At 38.1% G+C, this 27,902-nt stretch overlaps 1 protein-coding gene across 19 annotated transcripts in view; it reads right to left on the reverse strand.

Annotated features, from left to right (window-relative positions):
• Positions 1-27,902, reverse strand: part of LOC101418824 (zinc finger protein 596-like) — an 85,098-nt gene that overhangs the window by 13,975 nt on the left and 43,221 nt on the right. For 6 of the 19 annotated variants that reach the window (XM_058306448.2, XM_058306446.2, XM_058306447.2 and 3 more), the window contains one exon: positions 4,861-4,987. The exons of 4 other annotated variants lie outside the window; for them this stretch is intronic. In XM_058306448.2, coding sequence (XP_058162431.1) covers positions 4,861-4,987 — 127 coding nt within the window. Of the gene's footprint in view, positions 1-4,860; positions 4,988-5,722; positions 6,477-10,201; positions 10,334-13,235; positions 13,341-27,902 lie in introns of those variants that run through there. 9 more of the 19 variants (XM_058306450.2, XM_071218391.1, XM_058306449.2 and 6 more) reach the window with 4 other exon arrangements.

Raw genomic sequence — 27,902 nt, forward strand, 5'->3', positions numbered from 1 at the left:
GCTTTCGAAGAAAATTGCAAGCATAACAGCCATGGGACAAGCAAATAATCTGGTGCTGGCAAAAGCACTTCAATAATTTCCTCAAGTCGAAGAGCTTGGCTGGTAGTCAATGACGGGCAAGACTCTCGAAAGGAGGGCAACCTAAGACAGGCACGGTCACCTCGACTAAAACAAAAAGGGGGAAATATTGGAAACTGAGGCATGGTGGTCTCGCAAAGGGAGATGTGCTGTTTCCATGGCTAAGCTTTTAACATAGGAATGCAGCAATTAAGCCTTTCGAGTCAACAGGATAGAGCTGTCCGAGGCAAGGCGAAATACGAGCAAACACACTTGTAGTTTGAAAGGAATACTAAATCTCTGTACTTTGAGATAAGTTCTTTAATTTACGAGTCTTGTTAATGTGTAATTACACTGCTTGTTATCGCGACAGTTTGAGTATATATAATGCCACATGTAGAAAATAAAGTTGTCTGAGGAGTGACTACTCGCAGACCCTGTGATCCCAGTTCTCTCTTTCTTTCTTTGTTTCACTCTCTCTTTCCCTCTTTCATTCCCAATACCCTTCAGGTTCAAATCTCCAACACATATATAAAAGTAGAAAAGAGGAAAAACATCTTTCTTATACATACCTTCTTATATAAAAAACCTCTTAAAATTTGCATGCTTTATTCTTATGCACTGTCATATACATTAAAAATATGTATGTTATTTGTAAAAAAAAAAAAAAACTGCTAGTATGTTAGGGAGGTAAAGAGAGGGAAAACCACGGAAGAGGAAGACAAGGAAAAGGTCCATTAAGTGAATTTTAAATCTAATAGTACATAAATAGCCATTTCCCAAAATCACAGATCCTTAATAGAGATAGAGAAGCAAATGGAATAATGGCCATACCCAAGGAAAATTTTCCCAATACTGATAACTACATTCAGAAAATATAACTCACTTAAGGAAATCTGCAGTTGATATTTTCAGGAACCTACTCTTTGAATGACCAGGCTCCTCCTTATAAAGCACAAGTTCCTAGAGCTTACCTGAATTTTGGCTTTGAAAAAAATCTAATTCCTTCTCTCCACAGTTTCTCTCCTTGCTTCAATTGGGAAAATACATCTGATTTGCAGACCTGATATCCTTGTTATGGTAAAAAGTAAATGAAATTTTGAATTCTGTGAAGTTAACAGTGTATTGCCATCAAATCCAGGGAAGGTGACTGTTTTCATTTCCTAGGCTTCCTAAGCAAATAACATGAATGGGTCGGATTAAACAAAGACAATTTATTATGGTTTTGAGGCCAGGGAAATGTCCAAATTAAGGCACCATCAAGGTAAATCTTTCTCCCCAAGACTGTGAGAGTCTGGGAATGGCTTAGTTTGGTGCTTAGTTTTTCACATGGCAAGGTACATGGTGGTGTCTGCTGGTCACTTTAATCTCTTCTAGTTTCATTGATTTCAGTTCATTTTTGACAGCTTTTTGGCTGTCTGAATTTTATTCTTATAAAGGACTCTAGTACAGTATTAGGATTCAGTCACATGCTGAATGAAATGGGACACATCTTAACTGAAGTAATCTCATCAAAAGGCCTTACTCTTTTTATAACCCACAGGAATGGGTTATATTAAGTACATGTCAAACCACCACATATCACCCTCTAAACCTAAACCTAAAAAAGACATGTTCTTTCTATATGAAAAACACTTTCATCCCATCACAATATCCCAAAAGCCTTAAATAATTTCAAGAACAATGTGAAGTACAAAGTCTAATCAAAATTGTTGGTGGGTGTGGTTGTCCTGGAGCATAATTCCCATCTGTGGACCTGTGAAATCTACAGAACAGGTTTATCTGCTTCCAATATACAATGGAGGGACAGTCATAGGATAAACATTTCCATACCCATTGGGAGTAACTGAAAGGAAAACAGGGGCCATGGGTTCCAAACAATACTAAAACCTTGCAAGGCATGCTCTATTAGATTTCAAGTTGTGAGATTCATCTATGAAACAAATGTTTCAATCTCCAGGACTGTTGAAGCAGCATCCTCACCCCTGCCAAGAGCTTGTGCAGCAGCCACGCTCTCTCCAAACACTGGGGTGAAGGCCCTAACCTCTGATAATATGGAGTGGTGGCCAGACTTACTGAATCCCAGGGAATAGGCTCAACCCTCTCAGAACAGTGGGGTGGTGAACCACGGGCACAGGTTCCAGCCATTCAGAACAGTGGGGTGTCAGCGGTCTTCCTAAAAAATAGGGCAGAGGGCTGATCCCTCTGAGCACCAGGGCAAACTCATCCTTTCCACATAAATGGGTGGACCTGCTCCCTGGTAACATGTCTTCAGTCTAAAACTCAGCTTCCATGGCTCTGACCTTGTAGTGATTTTTCCTTCAATCTGTCCTATTCTTGGCTCTCAGTGATTCCATTCATACATATCTCACAAAAAACTTGTCAGTTTTGTATGTGGTACACAGAGATCCAAACCATCAGAATGAAGAACTTGCCACAGATCCTTCCTAGATAACTGCACCTCCAATCCTGACTTGCATAGAAGTTGCTGATTGGTTTCAAGTTTGGTTAAACCCTCACATGGAGCGCTATTCTTTGGGGACTCACTTCCCAAAACTCAGAATTTTCCAAACCATCAATTTCTGGTTTCTTTATGCCCAGGAGTTCAGTTCTCAGTTTATCCCAATCCTCTCGCATTCTACTATAAGCTGCAAGGAAAAACCAGGCTGCTCTTTCCACACTTAGTTTGGATATTACCTCAGTAAAATGTCAAAGTTCACCACTCTCAAGGTCTGCCTTTCATCTGACATCCAATCTCAATTTTGCCAAATTCTCTGCCACTTTAAAACAAAGATCGCATTTCTACAGCTTCCAATAATAAATTCTAAGGCCTCATTAGACTACAGCTGCAAGTAGGAGAATCCCACCCATCAGCCTTGTGGGATCTAAGTCCCCTCTCGATTTAGAGGTGGAGTGGACATCACCTTCCCAGGATCCTCAGGATGGAGGAATAAAATACGGATTAGAGTGGACTTACTGGTATTCTACTATAGAACTATTATGACTAGTAATGGAAGAAATTGTATCATTGATGTGGAGACAGTGGCCATGGGAGTTGCTGCGGGCAAGGAGAGGGAAGAAGAGATGTGATGTGGGGGCATTTTCAGGACTTGGAGTTGTCCTCAATGATACTGCAGGGACAGATGCAGGACATTATATATCTTGCCATTATCCACTGAATGGACTGGGGGAGAGTGTAAACTACAAAGTAAACTATAATCCATGCTGTGTACCAGTGCTCCAAAATATAGTCATCAAATGCAATGGCTGTGCCACAATGATGAAAGAGGTTGTTGGTGTGGGAGCAGTGTGGGGGGTGAGGAGTGGGGTATATGGGAACTCCTATTTTTTTTTTTTTGGTCTTTATTTTTTTAATGTTACATTAAAAAAATATGAGGTCCCCATATACCCCTCATCCCCCTCACCCCACTCCTCCCGTAACAACGACCTCCTCCATCATCATGGGACATTCATTGCCTATTTTTTAATTAACATTTTGTGTGATGTATCTTTTAAAAAAAAGACAATAAAAATATTAATTTAAAAAAAGGCCTCAATGTAAGTACCTTTGGCATCCATATTTCTACCAATAGTCTCTTCAAAGAACGTGGGCCTTTTCTATTAAGCTTCTTCCAGCCTCTAACCATTACCTCATTCTAAAGCCATTTCCAACAGCAACATCCCACTCCCCGGATTCCTAAAGCTGTTTTAGTTTCCTAGGCTGCTTAAGCAAAAACCATGAAATGGACTGATTAAAACAATGGAAATGTACCGGTTTATGGTTTTGAGGCTGGGAAAATGGCCAAATCCAAGCATCATAGAGACAATGCTTTTTCCCCAAGACTATGTCATTCTGGGGTTGGCTGCTGGCAACCCTTGGCCTTTAGCTTTTCACACAGCAAGGCACATGGTGACATCCTTTGGTCTCTTTCTTCTCTTCCGGGTTTTGTTGATTTCAGCTTGTTATCCTATGGCTTTCTCTCTCTCTCTGCCTGAATTTCATTCTTTCATAAAGGATTCAGGATTAAGATCATTATAATAGATGTGGGACACACCTTAACTGAAATAGCTTCATCAAAAGATCCTATGTTCAATGGATTCACATGCACAGGAATGCATTCAATTTAAGAACATGTTTTCTGTGGTACAAACAGCTTCAAACCAGTTTAGTGACCAAAAAATAGGGTAAACATTGAAGGTCAGCTAAGGGCAAGAACCTGAAAATACAGAATACTGACAGTTCTTCACCATTAAAGGGTTAACTCTTAACCTTGTGCCCAAATACAGTGAGGACCTCTGGTTGTTGATGCCCAAGTTCAAAGAGAGCCTGCAGAACCCTCTATATTTTCAATTGAGGAGAAATTCTAGATTTCCACTATGGTTCATTATTATTTTCAAAAAGAATCCAGTAACATAATGTGTAATGGGATATGCCTGTTGTCAACTATAGTTTCAGTCCACACCAAATCCTAAAGCAGAATAATTATTAAGGACATATTTAACCCTCTTATTCATTAAGAAAATATTCATTCCCAGCACTGCTCGGAGTATGAACACTGAGTAAAAGAAAAACATGAAATTTGTGTTCAAGAAGATTACAATCTAGTGGGGTGAAAAACTAGATGTAATAAGATACAACTTTATTTTAGGTAGTTGTGTATGCTATAACACAATGTAAAATATATTATATATATAAAGTTTAAAAATAAAATATAAATATGAAACAATATGGACAAGATGTTCTAAACACTTCTTGAGGAAATAAAAGAAACTGATAAAGATAGATAAATTTGAGAGACTCACCCACTGAGACCAGATGACTGATATTCTCCAGCATCACATCTCTGAACAGCTTTCTCTGGGATGTGTCCAGCAAGGCCCATTCTTCCTGAGTGAAGTCTATCACTATATCTTTCAAGTTCACTAACTCCTAAAAACATCATGGACATTTGGGATCAGAGAGAGCCATCTCTAACAATGTCCACAGTAGGACATTTGAGGGGACAGCACTGAGAAAGTGGTGATTTACAGAAAGCTCAAACTGACTTTGACTTTCAGGTCAGATCATTCTCAGTGCTGAAAGGTCATCGGTTTTTCACACCTAGAGACACATTTACACTATTTAAAACTCCATTATAAAAAGAATATCACAAGATATGGGGTATAATAAAAACTGGAAATTGCCTAAAAAACTTCAGCGTTCATAACTAAAACACTTTTCTATCAATTTCAAGGAAATCTACAGACTCATAAGGCAAGCACTATCCATGATGTGCCACTTTGATATCAAAACCATGATTAGATTATTCCCTCAGATGAACTCAGTTTTGAACTAATTATAATCATAGAGAACTCTGGATGGGGAGATGCTGCTTCATTCAACACTACATAACTCAGGTGTTCACCATAACATTTAAGTATAGACAGTTCAGCAGCACATACCATGGACTCCTGAGATGTTATACTGAATGATGGTCCCAGCCTGATCATTCCAGGAGAATGAGCTCTTCCAATCTCCACTTTCCTTGGGACCTCCAAACACCCATATTCATTGTCTTTCTTGTATCCTCACCTCTTTATGTTCAAGAGCACAAGAAGCCTACAAAGCCCCACCCAATAATATCCCTATGCCCCCGTAGTGTCCCTTCCCTGTACAACTACTTACCTCCACTTTATCATAGATTTCGCCCATGTAGACATCTGAATTCACTAAATGCAATGAATGTGCCACAATGATGAGAGAGGTTGCTGATGTGGAAAGAGTGGGGTAGGGTGGAGTGTGAGGTATATGGGAGCCTCATATTTTTAATGTAACATTTTTTGTGATCCATGTATCTTTTAAAAAATACAATTGAAAAATAAAAATTTTTTTTAAAAAGTACAAGAAGTCTTTTGCTCATTCTGGTCTTTACAATTTCCACAGGGCCATAAATTTTACTCTACATATTATATACTCTTCCTGAATGCACGCCAAAATTAAAGAAACAATACTTCTTATAATTACTAACATTTAGAATGTTTGAGTAAAGGTTATCTTGTTACAAAATTGGAAATTGGGCAATTGGGGACAAGTGGGTAAGGAGAATCTCTATCACCTATGTTCAACTACATGTTGAAGCCAATTGCATGCATTAAAATAATCAATGAGTGCACTATTTCTCCAATGAGGAAATGGGTTGGATGAGAAAAAACCTCTCTCATCTCTCCAGTTAATGAAGAGACTTAACGAAGTCTGGAAAAATTCTGTGTAATGGCAGAAAGGAGATTACTTACCAGCGAACCCCTAAACTATCATCACTGTCCTAGAGAACTGAATAAACTTAATTGCAGCTTAGATTCTTGAATATCTCCTAAATGACCTTAGACCATCCATGCCAATAGGAAAAACCTACCCATCTGCTGACAACACATGGGTAATTTCAGTAGAAGAATTTCCTAATCACCAGTGGTGGCGTTGTCAATAGCTCAGTTGACAACTGACGTCCTCTAGGTTTTCACTCACAACCAGATAAGATCATTGCTGGGGAAGGGACAAAGTGATGTTGGATATGTGGGAGCAACATATATTGTATATGTGAATGACTATGATCTAAAACTTTTGTGATAATGAATAATTAGAAGAAGAAAAAAAAAGAAGGATGTAGACATTGAGGAAGAAATGAAAGAAACTGCCTTGCCACTGTATATACAGGGCAACACCTATTGCAGTGATGAAAGGCAAAATGTCAAAAACAAAGCTTTTTTATTTTTTGATACCCCAATTTATTTTTATCTTATTTTAGTTTTTCTAAATTAGTATGTATTCTATAGCTAACCTTTAAACCCATCACTATATTCCATTATATGATTAATGGAACTTGGCAATATATTAGGCTTCATTTTTTAAGAAGTTTTGGACCACAGAGAGGTTCAATTATGGCAGGGGAGGAACACTGGTGTTATTGATGGGGGGCACATGGTTGGGAGGGAGTTCTCCAGGGCATGTATGCAGGATACATAAAAATGGATATTTTCATAGTAGTTACAGTTAAAAACGACAAGTGAGGGAGTGCTGAGTTCCTAGCCAGGGGAGCTCTATCACATTCCCCATGGAACAGCGACAATTCCCCAAGTGCAATGGCAAAGACCAACAAAGAAGGATGGCTGAACAATGAGCCCTTGATACTGATGACTATGCTTATGAGCCTGTGTGCCTGAAATATGAACTGGGCCTAGAGCAGCAGGGTGCCTAAGAGTTACCTCCTGAGAGCCTCCATGTTGCTCAAATGTGGCCACTCTCGAAGCCAAACGCAGCATGTAAATGCATTACCTTCCCCTCAGCATGGGACATGACTCCCGGGGATGAATCTCCCTGGTGCTGAGGGATTACTACCAAGCACCAGCTGGTGATGTAACTAGAAAAAGACCTTGAATAAAAGGGTCAGCTCAAACCAGGAGAATATCTCAGCCTACATGTAGGATCAGGTATTAAAAACTGCTTTTTGACATTGAATAAAAGGGGGAAATGGAAAGGGCAAATGAGTTTATATGGCTAAGAGTCTCTAAAAGAGAGTCGGGAGGTCATCAGAGGGGTCATGCTTACGCACTCCTCAACAGGACCACAGAGACAGCCAAAGTAGATACAACCCCAGGTACTGGTTCTCCTGAGGGCTACAGAGACCCCCAGGTTCTACAATCATGGCAGATGGCTCTGGAGTTCAGTGTCATGTCAGTTGGCCCCACTTTGGAGTTTGTGCTCCAGAGTGTGATGGAGCTGGATTCAGATGTGACCTTTCTACACATGCTCCTTCTGTCACTTTTACTGAACCTGTGGTTGGCGCTGGGGTTGGTGTATACTCAGGAGACCTGAATCTCTGGACTGTCTAACTGACAGCCAGGCCGTGAACCTCAGCAGACTTGCAACCCCTACCCTCTGGTTCACTGGACTTACCCTGGCCAGCTAACAGGGAGGTAAAGAAGGTCAACCACCACACCAGGGAGCCAAGAGTGCCTACAACTGCAAGCAGGAGAACTGTATCCATCATCCATGTGGAATCTAAGCCCTGTCTCAATATAGAGGTGGAGTGGACATAACCATCCCAGGGTCCACAGGATGGAGGAATAGAGCATGGATTAGAGTGAACTTACTGATATTCTACTATGGAACTATTGTGATTAGTAATAGAAGAAATTGTAGCATCAATGTGAAGAAAGCGGCCACAGTAGCTGCTGAGGGTAGGGAGAGGGAAGAAGAGATATGATGTGGGGGCATTTTCGGGACATGGAGTTGTCCTGGGTGGTACTGCAGGGACAGATGCTGGACACTGTATGTCCTGCCGTGGCCCACTAGGTGGACTGGGGGAGAGCGTAAACTACAATGTAAACCATCATCCATGTGGTGCAGCAGTGCTCCAAAATGTATTCACCAAATGCAATGAATGTGCCACAGGAAAAAAAAAAGAAGCTGTGAAACTCTGGTCTTTCTCCAATTTCTAGGCCCAACTTTCATGAATCACAACCTTTCATCTGGAAGTAAAACCCCACCCCAATTAACAGGAATATGAAGTGTACTCCAAGAGAAAGAGGGGAAGAACCCTCCCCTCCCCAAGGCAAGAGTAAGAAGGTCTTGGCTACTCTAGATAATAAAGAAGATATAAATACCTTCATTGTACAGATTGGAATATGAAAATCATTTTTATATATTCATTAGGTCATGGTGTTCAGAGATTTTCAATGCCCTCCCTGAGTCCAAAACTTTGGGTCTCCACCTCCAGAGAAACCACTCTAGAATTTCTCAGATACGAATATTCCTGGCTTTGAACCATCCATTCCAGTCCACTGGACTCTCACTCCCTTTCTGCTTTACCTTGTACCTGCCCTTTTGAGTACATATGCCCTAATTCATCTTTGTTCTTTTACACAGGTGTTTAACAATATCACTCAATGCCGAGTTCTAGATCTCATCCCACTGGACTCAGATATCTGAAGAATGTATTTCATTATGGGGTTGGTCAATTCAAGGCTTGTTCCATTGGGAGAGATCAATGGCTCCCATCATGCAATTCTAGTCATGAAAACCCCCTGCTTCAGAAAGTAGAAACATATGGACCATAATGTCTCAAAACCTCTATAAATTTTAAGACTCAGATAACATACAATGAAGAAATCAGGAGAAAACCTATTTTCCCAATCTGTTATTTTAGTAAAGTAGCAGCTGAAATCTTAACCTATATTAATCATCTGCAGGTGTCACATCCCTGCATTTCATAATTTACAGTTCTGAAGGGTCTTCTATACTGTAAATTCTCCCCTAAAACATTGTTAATAAGTACATGGACAAATGATGATATTGTCAGAAACAGGTATCAGATTAATTGACCCATTTGAGCCCAGGAAAACAATGTTTATACTAATTGTGCTTGGAAACTTAGATATTTGGTTATTGAATCCTCAAAGTAACCCTGCTGAGTGAGGCTAATTTACCTATTTAACAAACAGACAGAGGTTCAGAAATCTTTAGTAAAATGTTAAAAATTACTTGAGTAGAAAAAGACAGCCAGAGTTTGAATTTTTTCTCCCAGTTCAAATTCCTTAAGTCTCATACATAGGTTTTATCTGGAATGCCACCTCTCATTTTGATGAGTCTCCACCTTGTCAAAATCTCTTCAATTAGTTTATTCACATAATTATGACCCCTGCCCAGGTTCTCCTACCACACAGGAAGCTTCACAGAACTGCATCTACTATCCAAACATCAGCCTGTAACTCACTTGAGGTTTACAGTACAATATAATCCACATTTCAACAGATACTTACTGAGAACATGTGTCATGTCCTTCTGCATATTTACAACTGTCTCCAATAGAACCAACTTCAATTATGTGCCTTGTTCATGACTATGTGAACACAGAACATGGACTAATATGTTGATTCAGGTCTAAGCAGAGTCTTTCCTTAAGGCCACTCATAAAATTTGCCAGTATACATTTATTACTCTGCCCTCCTACTGGTCCAACTGCATAAAACAACTCCCTGAATGATTTTCCACGGTAACATAATCAGGCCTAATGCCTGGAGTCAAATCCAACAATTACAATCTGATTAACAAAACCATTCACAAAATAAATAAGGACGGTCTGTGGTTAAAATTCTCTTCCTTACTCACCAGAATCCAAAGAGACTGAACATGCAAGGAAAGCAAGGCACTGATGAAGCTCAGAGCTTCTTTCTTACTCTAGATAAAGGACCATTTTCATGAAGGACTCTTTTTATACAGTTGATAGTGTAGTCCTGTAACCTAGAAGACATACCCTGATTCAGACAACAATGAAGACACTTCTGATCAGGTCATGTTTTCTTTAACACAATCTTTATCCTCAAATTAGAGAAATCATGTAGAAGCAGTTAAAGAAAACAGATTGTATCCTTTAATTCCTTCTAAAAGTCTCAATATCAATCTTTATATCTTCCCCGTGGTTTTGTTTTGTGGATTTTATGCTGGGAAAGGATTCTAGAGTATCGATAGGAAGAAGGTCCCTGCTACTCTTCATTTCTAAGAGGACCTGTACTCTACCAACAGTCTCTAAGGATGTGGGCATCAGTGTAGTTTAATAAATAGAAATATTTGTTCTGAAAATATATATTCAAAGAAAAATATTTTCATTTTGAAAAGTGTGCACATATTACTACTGAACAAAGGAAAAACGATCCCAATTGTCTCTTCATATTAATTTTTGTTGATGTTCTATGAAATGTAAAACCATACAGGCTTCTAAATATTAAGGATTCCCAGAGTAAATCATCTAGTTTCATTATTGATTTATCATGAATAGGATGTGCATTATTTTTTTAATTAGCTTCAGTCCAGGTTCAAGTACTGCATTGAACTGTCACTGTCTCTTTAGTTTTTCTTTCTATAAATTGTAAAAACATATATACAACTAACTTTCCGATCTCAACCACTCCCCAGCATACAATTAAGTGGGATTAATCACATGCAAAATGTTGTGCTACCATCACCACATCCATTACCAGAACTTCCCAATCACCTCAAACAAAAATCCCAAAACCATTACTGACTATTCTTTAAAACTAAAAGTATGAAAGTCTTCAGGCATATATTGACATATGGAACAAAACTTATTTCAAAAGCAAAATCAAGCAATGTATTTTCACTTTACATATGGGTATTTGATACCAAAATAATGTGTTTTATCTTCTTTTTAAATTCACATTTCCGAAATTTTAAGTTGAGTTCTGTATTATTGTACTGGCATGCATTTTAGGTAATGAACACCATTTTCATGGTTTTCTCATATAATCCTATGAGATTTCAGCCTAGTCACATGTAGTTTGGTATTATTTATGAATTCCAAAAATAGATATTGGACTGTTTGTAAACTGGTCTTTTCCTCTGGGCATATTAGACTGTATTAGATTCAGATGTTTCACTTTTACTTAAACTATGATTAAGACTCTGATTGGGCCTCATCAGTAGGACATTTACACAGCAGAGGAGAGAGTTGGAGTTTTGATGCTGGAGCCCAGGGAAGTAAATACAGAGAAGCAGATAAGTGAGGGGGAAAAAAAGGCTCCAATACACTACAGAGGCCCCAGGAAGACAATGAGCCTGCCAATCTACAGCTGACCTTGTGAAGAGAGCAGAGCACATGAAACCAGAAAGAAACAAGCCCTAGGAAGTGAGACAAGCCTTATGCTAACCTATAGCTGAGAAAGGAAGGAGCTGGGACCCGGGAGCCTTAGGAGGAAGAGGAAGGCTGAACTCTCCAACATGTGGCAACAGACTCTGGTGAGGGAAGTAATTTACACTTTATGGCCTTGTGATTTGTGATTGTAAGCTGCTACCCCAAATATCTGTGCATTTTTTGTTGTTGTTTTTCTTTCTCTCTCCCCCCCCCCCCCACCCCCAGTTGTCTGCTCTCTTGTGTCCATTCGCTGTGTGTTCTTCTGTGTCCACTTGCATTCTCAGCAGCACCAGGAACCTGTATCTCTTTTTCTGTTGCATCATCTTGCTGCATCACCTCTCCATTTACGCAGCGCCACTCCTGGGCGAGCTGCACTTTTTGCGCAGGGCAGCTCTCCCTGCAGAGCGCACTTCTTGCGCATGGGGCATCCCTACGTGGGGGCCATCCCTGCATGGCATGGCAATCCTTGCAAGTGGTAGCACTGCACATGGGCCAGCTCACCACACAGGCCAGGAAGACTTGGTTACTGAACCCTGGACCTCCTATATGGTAGGTGGACACTATCGGTTGAGCTGCATCCACTTCCCTCTACCCCAAATAAATACTCTTTATAAATGCCAATACATTTCTGTTTCTTTGCATTAGTACCCCTTTAGTTGACTAATACATCACAAAGCAACAATCTTGAGGCAAGTGATGATTTCTTTTTGTCAGAAATTTGTCTATGCTGTAGGTCAACTCTGAGCTAGGCCTGTCCAAGAATGTGAAGTTTTATTAGCAAATAAAACAGTCTGGAACTGATGAATTTAAGAGCTACATTAGAAGAGATCACTTAAAGGAAAAAATGCAAGGATGGTTTGAGTAGATAATCTAGAACAATTTCATTTTTGGAGATGGAAACTCTTAGAAATGCAGATATCTTATACCAAGAATTGGTCTAAGATTTTTTTTTTTTACTCCAAGGCATTGGGTGACAGGTAAGGTCATTTATTACGGTTTGAATTATTACAGACAAGCAAGCTTTCAAAAGGTGATGATCTACGTAACAGATGAGGAAACTCTGAAATACTCCAGTGGAGAAATTCATGTTCAGGTCTGGGGAGCAGATTTAAGAGTTGGACCAGAAAGTCTAAGTGTTATAATATTTGAGATCAGAGGAATGGAAGATATTGCTTAGAAGAAAAGCAAGGGCTGAGACTATGTCCCTGCAGAGTTCCAATAATTAATGTTTCAGGAAGAACTTGAAAATACCTAGAAAATGGAGCCAGAGAAATCCAGGGATTATTGTAAGTGAGGAGACCAGTACAAAGATTTGTTCTAAAAGGAGGGAGTCAGAGTTTGTTGAGAATCTTGTAGGATGAAAGGCCTTCAGTGGATTCACTGAGGTGAAGAAAGCCAGACTCTCAAAGGTAGTGAATTTATGTGAAGACAGTTTAAAACATTTTGGAGTGCATTAAGAAAATATGGGGGGAAAGTGATAATTTAAGTACCTACCATAATGTACTAAACTTTACTTATCTTCTCAGAGGAACTTGACAGTTTACTTTTATTCATCCCCTATTAGATATTTTCTTCATCCGAATATGGTTGTAAATGTCACTAGAAAAGTATTGTGAGAAATAGAACCACAGATTAATCTATATAACAATCATTTTTTAATTAAAAATCATGTAATTTTTGTACTGATAATTATTTATATATATTAACATAGGAGCTTTCCATATTGTGTCATATATCTTATGGAAGTGGATCTCAAGTGTCTCTGTACACTTAATTCACACGGAAGCTTTAAAAAAATTTCTAGTGTCTAGGTCCCTTTCAGAGATATGAATTTATCTGTTCATGTGTTTGGCATGAAAAAACCTCAGTGATTTCATTAGGCATCAAAGTTTGAGAATCATATTCTAAGGAGCTGAGATTCTAGGCATGGTATCAGGACTCATAGAGTGTTTATTTTTTGTTTTTTTTTATTTTTTGGCACACGATCTGAGTTTAATTATAAGATACATTGGTGGGTGGTTTAAGAAACATGAACAATTTGATGTATATTGAAACACTGCCTAATCTAAACGCTTTCCATTTACATTTATCAATATGACAGAAAGGTATGTAATAAATTTAGTTGTCTTAATCTGTATTAATTTTTTATATACTCCATGTTTTCTTTAGTTTTGAAACCATCTTTTGGGTTTTTTTTATTTTTTTTAAGATACATAAATCACACAAAATGTTACATCAAAAAATATAAGAGGTTCCCATATACCCCACTCCCCACACACCTCATTCATCCCACATCAGCAACTTCTTTCATTAGTATGGTACACTCATTGCATTTGATGAACACATTTTGGAGCACTGCTACACAGCATGGATTATAGTTTATGTTGTAATTTACACTCTCTCCCAGTTCATTCAGTGGGTTCTGGCAAGATATATAATGTACTGCATCTGTCCCAGCAATATCATTCGAACAACTCCAAGTTCTGAAAATGCCCCCATATCACACACTCTTTTTCCATCTCCCTGCCTTCAGCAACTCCCATGGACAATGTCTCCACATCAATGATATAATTTCTTCCATTGCTCAAGTCACAATAATTCTATAGTAGAATATCAGTAAGTCCACTGTAACTCATACTTTATTCCTCCATACTGAGAAGCCTGGGATGGTGATGACCTCTCCACCTCTAAACTGAACAGGTTCTTAGATCCCACATGGCTAATGGATGGGATTCTCCTGCTTGCAGTTGCAGACTCTCTCAGTTACTTGGTGTGTTGGTTGACGATCCTCACCTCTTTGGTGCATGTGATAGGAATAGAAAGAAATGTGCAAATGATAGGAATAGAAGGAAATAGAAGGAATAGAAGGAAATGTTCTGAACACGATAAAGGGTATATTTGAAAAACCCACAGCTCATATCATCTAAAATGGGGAAATCCTAAAATCTTTCCCTCTAAGATCAGGAACAAGACAAGGATGCCCACTATCACCCCTCCTATTTAACATTGTGTTAGAAGCACTTGTTTAAGCACTGAGGCAAGAAACAGATATAAAAAGCATTCAAATTGGAAAGGAAGAAGTCAAAATTGCACTATTTGCAGATGATATAATCCTATACATAGAAAGCCCTGAAAAGTCTACAACAAAGCTTCTAGAACTTATAAATGAATTCAATAAAGTCCCAGGTTTTAAGACCAATGTACAAAAATCAGTAGCCTTTCTATACACCAATAATGAACAATCTGAGGAGGAAATCAAGGAAAAAAAACATCATTTACAAGAGTAATTTAAAAAACCAAATACCTAGGAATAAATGTTTAAAGATGTAAAAGACTTATGCACAGAAAACTACACAACACTGTTCAAGGAAATCAAAGAATACTTAAATAGGGAAACGGACTTTGGCCCAGTGGTTAGGGCGTCCGTCTACCATATGGGAGGTCCGCGGTTCAAACCCCGGGCCTCCTTGACCCGTGTGGAGCTGGCCATGCGCAGTGCTGATGCGCGCAAGGAGTGCCGTGCCACGCAAGGGTGTCCCCCACGTGGGGGAGCCCCACGCACAAGGAGTGCGCCCATGAGGAAAGCCGCCCAGCGTAAAAAGAAAGAGCAGCCTGCCCAGGAATGGCGCTGCCCACACTTCCCGTGCCGCTGACGACAACAGAAGCAAAGAAACAAGACGCAGCAAATAGACACCAAGAACAAACAGGGGAGGGGGGGGAATTAAATAAATAAATAAATCTTAAAAAAAAAAAAAAAAGAATACTTAAATAAACGAAAGAATATTCCCTGTTCATGGATAGGAGGACTGAATATCATTAAGATGTCTATCCTGGGAAGCGGACTTGGCCCAGTGGTTAGGGCGTCCGTCTACCACATGGGAGGTCCGCGGTTCAAACCCGGGGCCTCCCTGACCCGTGTGGAGCTGGCCCATGTGCAGTGCTGATGAGCACAAAGAGTGCCGTGCCACGCAGAGGTATCCCCCGCGTAGAGGAGCCCCACGCACAAGGAGTGTGCCCTGTAAGGAGAGCCACCCAGCGCGAAAGAAAGTACAGCCCGCCTAAGAATGGCGCCACCCACATGGAGAGCTGACACACAAGATGACGCAACAAAAAGAGACACAGATTCCCGTGCTGCTGACAAGAACAGAAGCGGGCAAAGAAAAACACGCAGCAAATAGACACAGAGAACAGACAACTGGGGCGGGGAGAAGGGGACAGAAATAAATAAATCTTAAAAAAAAAAAGTTTATCCTACCCAAACTGATCTACAGATTCAATGCAATCCCAATAAAAATCAACACTTGAATGAACTTGAAATACTAACTATGACATTTATTTGGAAAGGAAAGAGGCCTCGAATAGCCAAAGACATATTGAAAAAGAAAAATGAAATTGGAGAAATCACACTACCTGGCTTTAAAACATACTACAAAGCTATAGTGGTTAAAAAAGCATGGTATTGGAACAAGGACAGACATACTGACCAATGAAATGGAATTTAGAGTTCTGATATAGATCCTCACATATACACTTATCTGATATTCAACAAGGCCACCAAGCCACCAACAAGGACTCAACTGGGAGAGAATGGCCTCTTAAAAAAACGGTGCTTGGAGAACTAGAAATCCATATGCAAAATAATGAAAGAGGATTACCATCTCACACCTTATACAAAAATCAACTCAAGATGGATGAAAGATCGAAATATAAGAGCCAAGATCATGAAGACCTTGGAAGATAATGTAGGGAAGCATCTATACAGGACCTTTTATGTAAAGGAAATGGCCTCATGAACTTCACACCCAAATCACAAGCAACAAAAGAAAAAACAGATAAATGGGACCTCATCAAAATTAAAGCATTTTCTACCTCAAAGGAGTTTATTAAGAAAGTGAAGACAGCCTACACAATGGGAGAAAATATTTGGTAACCACATGTCTGATATGAACCTAATATCCAGCATATATAAAGAAATCCTATATCTCAAAAAGAAATAAAAAACCCATTCAAAAAATGGGCAAGAGATTTGAACAGACACTTCTCCAAAGAAGATATACACATGGCTAAAAAGTGGAGGCAAGTAGTTCTGCAGGGATGGCATAAGACGGGGAATAGGGATACTATTGGGTGGAGCTTTGCAAGCTTGAGCGGGGCTAGGATTCAGAAGATAGGTCAGGTGGTCCAAGGAATTCAGGGGAGGGCTGAAGGGCAGCAGGTGAACATGGGAGGTTGTTGGGTATGTGGTTCTAAGTATAATGTTGAGAAAACTCTAAAAAATATAGTAAGAAAGTTTACTGGTATAAGGTGTTTGACAGGGGGCATCTGGCACAAGGTGCACATGGGGCAGCCTTCTAGGGAGAGTGTGAGTGCTCATCATGTCACAGTGTGTTATATCAATGGGTGAAGACCCATAAAATGAGCGGAAAGGTGTTATGTCACCATCCTGGGGAGGACTAATGTTCTCAAACAGAGGGGAGGTTGTTTCTTGAGAACACGGGTGGCTTCCAATGGGGAGGACAGGCTAGTGTGTCAAGCCCTCAGCATTATTTCAAGTATCTATGAATCTTGTCCTTCAAGCAGTGAAGCTGGGTTGTCACTGTGGGCCCAGAGGGGAAGAGGAAAGAAGAATGGAATAGTTGGAAGTGGGGGTAACTGGGGAGCAACAGAAGTATTCTACATGATCCTGCAATAATGGATATAGGCCATGTTAAATATCACCAAAAATGTATAAATGTGTATAGTCTAAAATGTAAACCATAATGCAAACTATAATGTAACCAAAAATTTATAAAAGTGTACAGTCTAAAATGTAAACCATAATAGAACCATGGTTCCTAGCTATGTTTCAATATCTGTACATCAGCTGCAGGAAATGTAACATCCACATGTAAAAAGATCATTGCTGGGGAAGGGAGAAAAGCATTTGATGTTGGGTATATAGGAGTTCCCTATATTCTATATGTGACTTTACTGTGATCTAAAACTTTTTTGAAGACATAAAAAAAAAAAGGATGTCAACATCTTTTTTGGAATGGAAGAGATTGCCTTGCCACTGTACATACAGGGCAACACCTATTTCAGTGATGAAAGGCAAAACATCAAAAATAATTTTTAATGTTATCATTTTCTTAGTACCCCAAATTATTTTTTACTTTAATTTTTCTAAATTATGTCTTCTATTTCTAATCTTTAAACCTATCATTACTATTTCATTTTCCTATTAATTGACTTTTGCAATATATTAGACTTCATTTTTGAAGAAGTTTTGGATCACAAAAGGGTTCAACTATGGCAGGGTAGGAGCATTGATGTGGGGTATCATTGATGCGGACACATGGTTGGGAGGGAGTTCTGCAGGGCATGTATATAGGGTATATAGATATGTTCATATGTTCATTGGGTACTAACATAGGGGGTAGAGTTTCACATGACAACTGAGGGAGTGCTGAGTTCCCATTCTGGGAAACTGTCGCACTTCCCAATGGAGCAGCAACAATCCCCCAAGTATAAGGGCAAAGATCAATGAAGAAGGAAGGTCCAATGATGAGCCCTTGATACTGATGACTATGCTTATGAGCCTGTGCTTGAAATTTCAACTTGGCCTAGAGCTGCAGGATGCCTAAAAGGTACCTCCTTAGAGCCTCCATGCTGCTCACATGCGGCCACTCTTGAAGCCAAACTCAGTGTGTAAATGCATTATCTTCCCCACAGTGTGGGACATGACTCCCAGGGATAAGCCTACTTGGCACCAAGGGCTTACTACCAAGCACCAGCTGGTGATGCAACTAGAAAAAGACCTGAGTAAAATGGGGAAATGGTAAAGATAAATGAGTTTATAGGGCTAAGTGACTTCCAAATGAGTCAGGAGGTCATAAGAGGAGTCCCACTTATGCATAGCTCAGCAGGATCTCAGAAACAGCCAAAGTAGATGCAACACCAGGTAGAGGTGCTCCTACAGGTAACAGAGACACACAGGTCCTATGATCGTGACAGATGACTCTGAAGTTTGTGTTTTGTCAGTGGGCCCTACTTTGGAATTTGTGCTCCTGAGTGTGATGGAGTGGGACTCAGATGTGACCTTTTTACACATGCCTCTTCTGTCAATTTTACTGACTGTGTGGTTGACGCTGGGGTTGGTGTATCCTCAGGAGACTTGAATCTCTGAAATGTCTATGTGCTAGCTGGGCCCTGAGCCTCAGCAGAGTTGCAACACTTACTCTCTGGTTCATTGGACTTACCCAGGTCAGCAAACAGGGAGGTGAGGCTGGTCAACTACCACACCAGGGAACTGAGAAAGTCTATAGCTGCAAATAGAATTCCATCCATCAGCTATGTGGGATCTAAGCCCCCTCTCGATTTAGAGGCAGAGTGGGTATCACCATCCGAGGGTCCTCAAGACGGAGGAATAAAATATGGATTGGAGTGGACTTGCTGGTATTCTACTATAGAATTATTGGGACTCTAGCAAAGGAAGAAATTATATCATTGATGTGGAGAGAGTGGCCACAGGTGTTTTTAAGGTAGGGAGAGGGAAAAAGAGGTCTGATATTGGGGCATTTTCAGGACTCGGAGTGCCTTCAATGATACTGAAAGGACAGATGCAGGATATTATATATCCTGCCATAACCCACTGAATGGCCTGGGAGAGAGTGTAAACTACTATATAAAGTATAATCCATGCTGTGTAGCAATGGTTCAAAATGAACTCATCAAATGCACAGAAGGTTCCACACTAATGAAAGAAGTTGTCGATGTGGGAGTAGTGGGGGATGTGGGGAGTGGAAACCTCTCCTATTTTTTAATGTAAAATTTTGTGTGATCTATGTATCTTTTAAAAAAAGATGATAAAAAATAAATTTAAAAAGATTAAAAAATGTGGGTGGTATTTTAATCAACTTTTTATTCTGATTGATAAAGTGTATTATGTAAAGTGCTTTGAAATAAACTTAATACTCAATTAATATGGTTTTTTATAATAATATTAACAATATATTATTATTTAGTTATTGGGCCTAGAAGCTCTTTCTGAGCCCAGGGAGTGAGCATTCAGGTGGTCACTGAAAGAGTTTGAAGCAGTTAACACTGATGGTTTTTTTATTTAATCGCCCATGAAACTGACTCAGGAAGCTCTCACACACTGCTCAACTATCCCCAGCATTTCTTGACTGGTCACAGACTTCTTCAGAGTATCTCAAATATTTATCTCACAAGTGGTTTCCTTCAACATTAATCCCAGAATATGGGCTTTAATAAAGAACAAATGCCCAAATCAGAGTGTCTGTCATTTTGCCAATACAGTTTCTGTACCTTGTAATGTACCACACTGTGGTATGCAAAGGTTAGGCAAACAGACCAGACACCTGCCCTTCTGGAGTTCAACGTCTGGGGAAGGAGACGCTCAAGAAAAATGTATTAGTTATCCACACTTTGGTAGAAACAAAAAGGCTGGAGTGAACTCTGGATAGGTACAAATGTTGGACTTGAACATTCCAACTGCGGATACCTAGGCCAGAATCTAAAAGGCAGCCATGCAGGATATTGTTGTAAGGTGTTCCAGGAATAGGTGGCTGCATGAACAAGTCTAATGCAGTAGAACCTATGAACCCCACAAAGATTATCTTCCCCACAGTGTGGGACATGACGGTGATATTCATGCCTTAGATCCTGCTGAGAGCAGATGCAAATTGCCTAGGAATAAACATGTCTCCCAATATCATCACTGCTGGGGCCTGCCCCTACAGACCACCATTCAAAGTAAAGCAAGCATTCAAGATCTCCCTAGGTGTACATTTATTTAGAAGAAAAGCATTCTTGACTCAGACTCAGTAACTGTGTGGGCTCAGGCATACAACAGCAGACTTGAAATGACAGAAGAAAGAATAAGTGATACCAAAGACAGAGCAGCTGAAATTGAAGAGAGAAAAGAATGGAAAAAATTGAGCAGGGGCTCACGGAGTTGAATGATAACATGAAATGCAACAACACATGTGTCCAGGGAATTCCAGAGAGAGAAGAAAAGGGAAAGGGAAAAGGGGCAGAAAATGTATTTGAAGAAATAATAGCTGAAAATTTCCCAACTCTCATGAAAGAAATGAACTTACATGTCCAAAAAGCGCAGCATACCCCAATCAGTATAAATCCGAATAGACCTACTCCAAGACATACATAACTATCAGAATGTGAAATGTCAAAAATAAAGAAAAAACTCTGAGAGCAGCAAGGGAGAAACAAACCATCACATACAAGGGAGGCCCCGTAAGACTTAGTGCAGATTTCTCATCAGAAACCATGGAGGTAAGAAGAGAGTAGCACAATACAAATAGGACACCAAAAGAGAAAAACAGCCAACTGACAATTCTTTGTCTATCAAAACTGTCTTTCAAATACGAAAGTGAATATAAAATATTCAACAGAATATTGAAACAGACAGAAACTAACAGAAACTGAAAGAGTTCATAAAAAAGAATACACTATAGAAGGAAATGTTAAAGGACGCCTAGAGCCTGAAGGAAAAAGGCAGATAAAGAGGTTTGGAGGAGGGTGTAGAAGAAAGAATAGCAGAAAGGATAACCAAAAGAGTAAAAAGACAGATGAAAATAAGATATGACAAACGAAAATCAAAGAATAAAACGGTGTAAGTAAATAATGCATTTACAGTATTATCATTAAATGTGAATGGATTAAACTCCCCAATCAAAAGATAAAGGCTAACAGATTGGATAAAAAAATAACATGAGCCATACATATGCTGCCTACAAGAAATTCACCTTAGACAGGGATACAAACTGGCTTAAAGCGAAAGGTTGGAAAAAGATACTCCACGCAAACAGTAACCATTAATTAGCAGAGGTAGCTATAAATAATATCAGACAAAACAATTTAAATGCAAAAACACTATAAATATACAGAATGCCATTATATATTAATAAAAATGAAAATCTACCAGGAAGATATAATAGTCATAAATATCTATGCACCTAACCAGGGTGTCCCAAAATAAATGAGGCAAATTCTGGCAAATTCAAGGGACAAACAGACATCTCTACATAATTGCTGGAGACTTCAACACACTGCGCACCTTAGATAGAACAACTAGAATATCAATAAAGAAACAGAAAACTTGAACAATATGAGAAACAAGTTAGAACTCACAGACATATACAGACCGTTGCACCCAAACTCAGCAGGTTACATATTCTTCTCAAATGCCCATGGATCTTTCTACAGGATAAACCACAAGTTAGGTCACAATGCAACTCTCAATAAACATAAAAAGATAGAAATTATACAAAGCACCTTCTCAGATCATAATGGAATGAAACTGGAAATCATTAATAGACAGGAGAGTAGAAAATTCTCAAATGTATGGAGGTTAAACTTCACACTCCTAAATAATTAGTGGGCTAACAAAGAAATTACAAGTAAATATACTAAGAAATGAAAATGAAAGCACAATTTATCAAAACTTACAGGACACAGGAAAGGCAGTCTTGAGAGGGAAATTTATAGCCCTAAACAGTAAAGAAGAAGAGCCAAAATTAAAGATCTAAATGAACAACTGGAGAAACTAGAAAAGAATAGCAAATCAATCCCAAAGCAAGCTGAAGGAAAGAAATAATAAAAAATAGCCCTGAATTAAGTGAAATTGAGGACAACAACAACAAAAAGAGAAAATCAACAAAACCAAAAGCTGGTTCCTAGAGAAGATCAATAAAATTGACAAAACCCTAGCTAGACTCACAAAGAAAAAAAGAGAGAAGATGCAAATAAATACAATAAGAAATGAAAGGGGAGAAGTTATGACTGACCCCACAGAAAGAAAAAGGATCATAAGAGGATATTATGAGAAACTGTATGCCAGTAAACTAGACAACCCAGATGAAATGGACAAATTCCTAGAAATGCACAACCTACAATGGCCTACAAGAAATGCAAGAACTTAACAAACCAATGACATTTAAAGAGACTGAATCAATCATTAGGGAGCAGATGTGGCTCAAGCAGCTGAGCCTCCCCATCGAACACGAGTGGTCCTAGATTTGGTTCCAGTGCCTCCTAAAGGAAGACAAACAATGAGCAAAGAGAAAACAATGAGCAGACAACTAGCAGACAAGGAACAAAAACAAAAACAAAAAACAAGGAGCAAGACAAGAGCAAAAACAAAACACAAAAACAAAAAAACTCTCCCAATGAAGAAAAGTCCAGAACTGGATGACTTCACAGGTGACTCCTGATTCAAAAATTCTCAACAAAATACATGTAAATAGAATCCAACAGCATAACAAAAGACTTCTACATCATAACCAAGTGGAATTTATTCATGGTATTCAAAGCTGGTTCAACATAAGAAAATCAATATACGACATTAACAATCTGAAGGAAAAAAAACATGTGATCATCTCAATTGATGCAGAAAAGGCATTTGACAAAATCCAGCATCTTTTCTTGAAAAAAACACTTCGAAAGACAGGAATTGAAGGAAAATTCCTCAACATGATAAAAAGCATATGTGCAAAACCCATAACCAATATCATATTCAATGGGAAAAGGTTCAAAGCTTTCTCTCTAAAATCTGGATCAGGACAAGGATGCCCACTGTCACCACTGTCATTCAACATTGTACTAGAAGTTCTAGCTAGAGCAATTAGATAAGAAAAAAAAAACTGAAGGCATCCCAACAGGAAAAGAGGAAGTAAAACTCCATTTATTAATGGCATGATCCTATATTCAGAAAATTCTGAAAAGTCTACAACAAAGCTACTTGAGCTAATAAACAAGTTCAGCAAAGTGGCAGGATATAAGATCAACACGCAGAAATCAGTAATGTTTTTGTACATTAGTACTGAACAATCTGAGGAGGAAATCTGGGAAAAAAATTCCATTGACAATTTCAACAAAAAGACTCAAAGAATCAATTTAACCAAAGTAATATAGGACCTATATGCAGAAAACTTCAAAATAATGGTAAAAGAAATCTATGAAGACCTAATAAAAAACATACGGAAAGACTTTCCTTGTTCATGGATTGGAAGACTAAATATCATGAAGATGTCAAGCCTACCCAAATTGATTTACAGATTCAAAACAAAACCAATCAAAATTCCAACAGCCTACTTTACAGAAATAAAAAAGGCAATTACCAAATTCATTTGGAAGGGAAAGTGTACCTGAATAGCCAAAAGCTATTCTTGATTGTCAAATGTTGGAAACAACCCAGATGTCCATCAACTGATGATGGATAAACAAACTGTGGTGTATTTACATGATGCAATATTATGCAGCTGTAAGAAGAAATGAAGTCATAAATCATATGACAACATGGACGAACCTGGAGGACATTTGTTGAATAAAGCAAGCCAGATACAAATGTACAAATACTGTATGCCTGCACTACTATGAGCTAATTATATTGTGATTCCATTTATATAAAATGTTAATATAAATCAATTTATAAAGATGAAATCAGATTAGCGGTTATGTCAGACTGGGGAAGGCATACTAAGGCATGTGGAGTTTTTCTTTTTGGAGTAATGAAACAGTTTTAAAATTTCTGTGTCATGATAAATGCACAACATTGTGATTATATTAAAAGCCATGATTATATACTTTGGGTGGATCATATGGTATGTGACTAAATCTCAATAAAACTGCTTAATAAATAATTGTGCAAGAATAGCCAGAAACAGCAGCTATGTACAGCAGGGGAAACAGAGCGATTGAGAGGTGAAAAATTATCTTGTTTGTCCATTTTTTATTACCATTTTTGTTACTGAAATGCTCTGATAAAGATTCAAGTGATAAAGGCACAACTATGTGGTTATAACAAATACCACTGACTGTACAATTTGGATGAATTATATGCTTTATTTATATGTACCAATAAAATTGATTTGTTTTAAAAAAAATTTTAAAGAAAAATGAGTGTTTGGTTTTTGTTTTGTTTTGTATTGTTTTCTGGCTTTCTAACCTAATCAAATTATCAGAATGAGGAAGGATAGAACAGTTAGGAAATGGACTGGGGAAGAGAGTAAATTACATACTATAATCCATCCTATGTAGCAGTGCTTCAAAATGTATTCATCAAATGCAAAGACTGTGCCACACTGATGAGAGAGGTTGTTGCTGTGGGAGGAGTGGGGGGGTAGGCATGGGGACTGGGGTATATGGGAACCTCATTTTTTAATATGATCTACATCTTTTTAAAAAAGACAATAAAAATATTTTTTAAAAAGAACAGTTAGGTATTCATGCTCATAACCAATTCTCCACCTGCTCACAACCTATGAGAAAGTTACTGCACAAACGTTACTATAAAAACAGAACAGTTAAAAATGGAGAGACCAGGGATTCTTCAAACAGGACAACAAATCTGAGGCAGAAGATGAGGCAATGGCATAAGCATTTTCCAAGGTTCCCATCAGGGCCAGAGAACTCAGAAATGGAGTAAGAATAGGGAGGGCTACAAAAGGGAGGAACCCTAGGTGAAAAAAAATTAGATATAAGAGATATGGCATGAATTTGAGTAGGTGGAAGGAAGTAATTGGAGTAATTTTACAATAATTAATAATTGGAAGACAAAACATTGTTAAGACGCAATTCTATCCAAAGCTATCTACAGACTCAATGCACTCTCAATCAACATTCCAGTAGTCTTCTATGTAGCAATGGAAAAGCCAATCATAAAATTCAATAGGGAAATGAAATCAGAATCACAATGACATATGACTTCACAGCAAGAAACCTGGCTATTATTTTTAAAAGGGGGGGGGGCAGGGTGGAGACTATTAAACCCTGGCAAGGATGCTGAGAAACAGGAACCTCAAACGTTGTGGGTGAAAATGTAAAATGGCACGGCTGCTATGGAAAAGTTTAACAGCTCCTCAAAATGTTAAACATAGAACTACCATATAACCTGGCAATCCCACTTCTAAGTTTGTACCCCAAAGAATTAAAAACAGAGACTCTGACATTTGCACGCAAGTGTTCTCACCAGCATTATACAGAGAAAAGCCAAAAGATAGATGGAAAGATCCTAAATGTTCATCAATAGGTGGATCGATAAATATATATGCATATATCTATACACAAACACACACACATACACATATATACCATATTTATATGTATACAGTCTTTAAAAAAGGAATGGAGTTCTGATATATGCCACTACACTGAACTTTGAAGATGACATGTTGACTTAAGCAAGACATGATTCCACTTATATAAAAAGAGTTATAATATGCAAACTCATAGGGTCAGAAAGTAGAGGGCAGGTTACTAGGGGTGGGGGTACGAGAAGAATGGGCTCAGTGCATAATAGGTTTATGGCTTCTCTTTGGGGTGATGGTTTATGGCTTCTGTTTGGGGTGACAGGAAAATTCTAGTAATGGATGGTGGCCAGGGTAGCACAACAATGTAAACATGATTATTCCCACTGAAATGTATGCCTAAGAGTGGATAAGATGGGATAGTTTATATGTATGTTTCCACAATTTTAAAAAAAGAGCATCTAAAGACTCAATGACAATTAAATATAATTAAATACAAAACATGATCTTAGATCTAATAATGGAGGAGAAAAGACTCAAAAGAATTTAAGTAGGAGATATGACAAAACTGAAATATAGAATGCAAGCTTTATATCAATATTAAATTTCTTGAATTTCATATCTGTACTTATGATGATAAGCGAATAGCATTTTTTAAGGAAACAAACATGGAAATACTGTGTTTGAGGAGCATGACATATACAACCTAAACTCAAATGTTTAGTAAATGATAGATAAGTGGATAGATAGAATGAAAAGGCAATGTAGGCATATGTTAAAATTGGTGTATATGGGTATTGGGGAAAGGTGTATTTTGGGGCTCTCTGCTTGAATTTCATATTATTTTTGCAACTGTCCTATAAGTTTGAAATTTCACAAGAATTGAAAGAATATATGCATACATACAAAATGAAATGAGAAGGGAATTAAAATGCTGCACTACAAAAAAAGTCAGTTAAATGCAAATGAAGGTAAAAATGGAGGAATTAAGTAACCAAAAATACATATACAGAACAATTAGCAAAATGGACAATGTAAGCCCAACGAAAATGGATTAAACTCTAATTAATTAGCACAGAAATTGGTATAATGGGAACAAGATGATATATTTGTCTGTAAGAGACCCACTTTAGATACAATGATACAAATAGGCTCAAAGTAGGAGAAGGTGAAACAATTAGCCATACTGCATGCAAACAGCAACCACAAGAGAGCTACGCTGGCTATAGTAATAACAGACAAAATTAAGTCAGACATTTTTATAAAAGACAAAGTATTATATAGCTATAAAAGGATAAATCTATCAAGAACATATTATTGTAAATATATATGCACAGAACACAACACTAAAATATATTGAATATACTGAAGGGAGAAATCATTTCACAATAATAGCTTAAGACATCAATTACCTACTTTCACAAATGGATAGAAAAACGAGACAGAAGATCAGTATGGAAAAAGATGACTTGAACAAAACTATAAACCAACTAGATGCAGCAAAATATGCATTATTCTCAATCATACATGGTACATTTCCCAGGTTAGACCATATATAATCCCAGGACATTTCTAAAAACACTGAAATCATAAGTATCTTTTTTGGCCAAAATGGAATGAAAGTAGAAATCAGTAACAGAAAAGAAATTTAAAAATTCACAAATAAATGGAAATTAAATGACATATTCTTAAATAACAGGAGAAATCATAAGAGAAATTAGAAAATACTTTGAGGTAAACAAAATGAACATACAACATTTTTTTTTTTAAACCAATAGGGATCTAAACTAAATGAGGGACTGAAAGTCAAAAAGGCAGGAGGGAATCACTTTAAATAATTATATTCAGTATGTATTAACAGTATAGAAAGTAATGTTTCTCATACCATTATTAAAATACCAAGAATCTGTAAAAACACTAAATACAAATCAATAAAAACAGTTAAATATTGTGGTACACAGCAGTAAAATTAACAATAGCTTTTCTTCATTACAATCAAGATAATTAAACTGCATTGTTACAAGGAAAAACAGAAAGCAAATTATAAAATAGTAAAATTTAAAAATACTTAATAGGACACATTTACTGAAAACATTGCCTGCAAAAGAAACTT

This window comes from Dasypus novemcinctus, chromosome 11 (genome assembly GCF_030445035.2).
Source record: "Dasypus novemcinctus isolate mDasNov1 chromosome 11, mDasNov1.1.hap2, whole genome shotgun sequence".
NCBI lineage: Eukaryota > Metazoa > Chordata > Mammalia > Cingulata > Dasypodidae > Dasypus > Dasypus novemcinctus.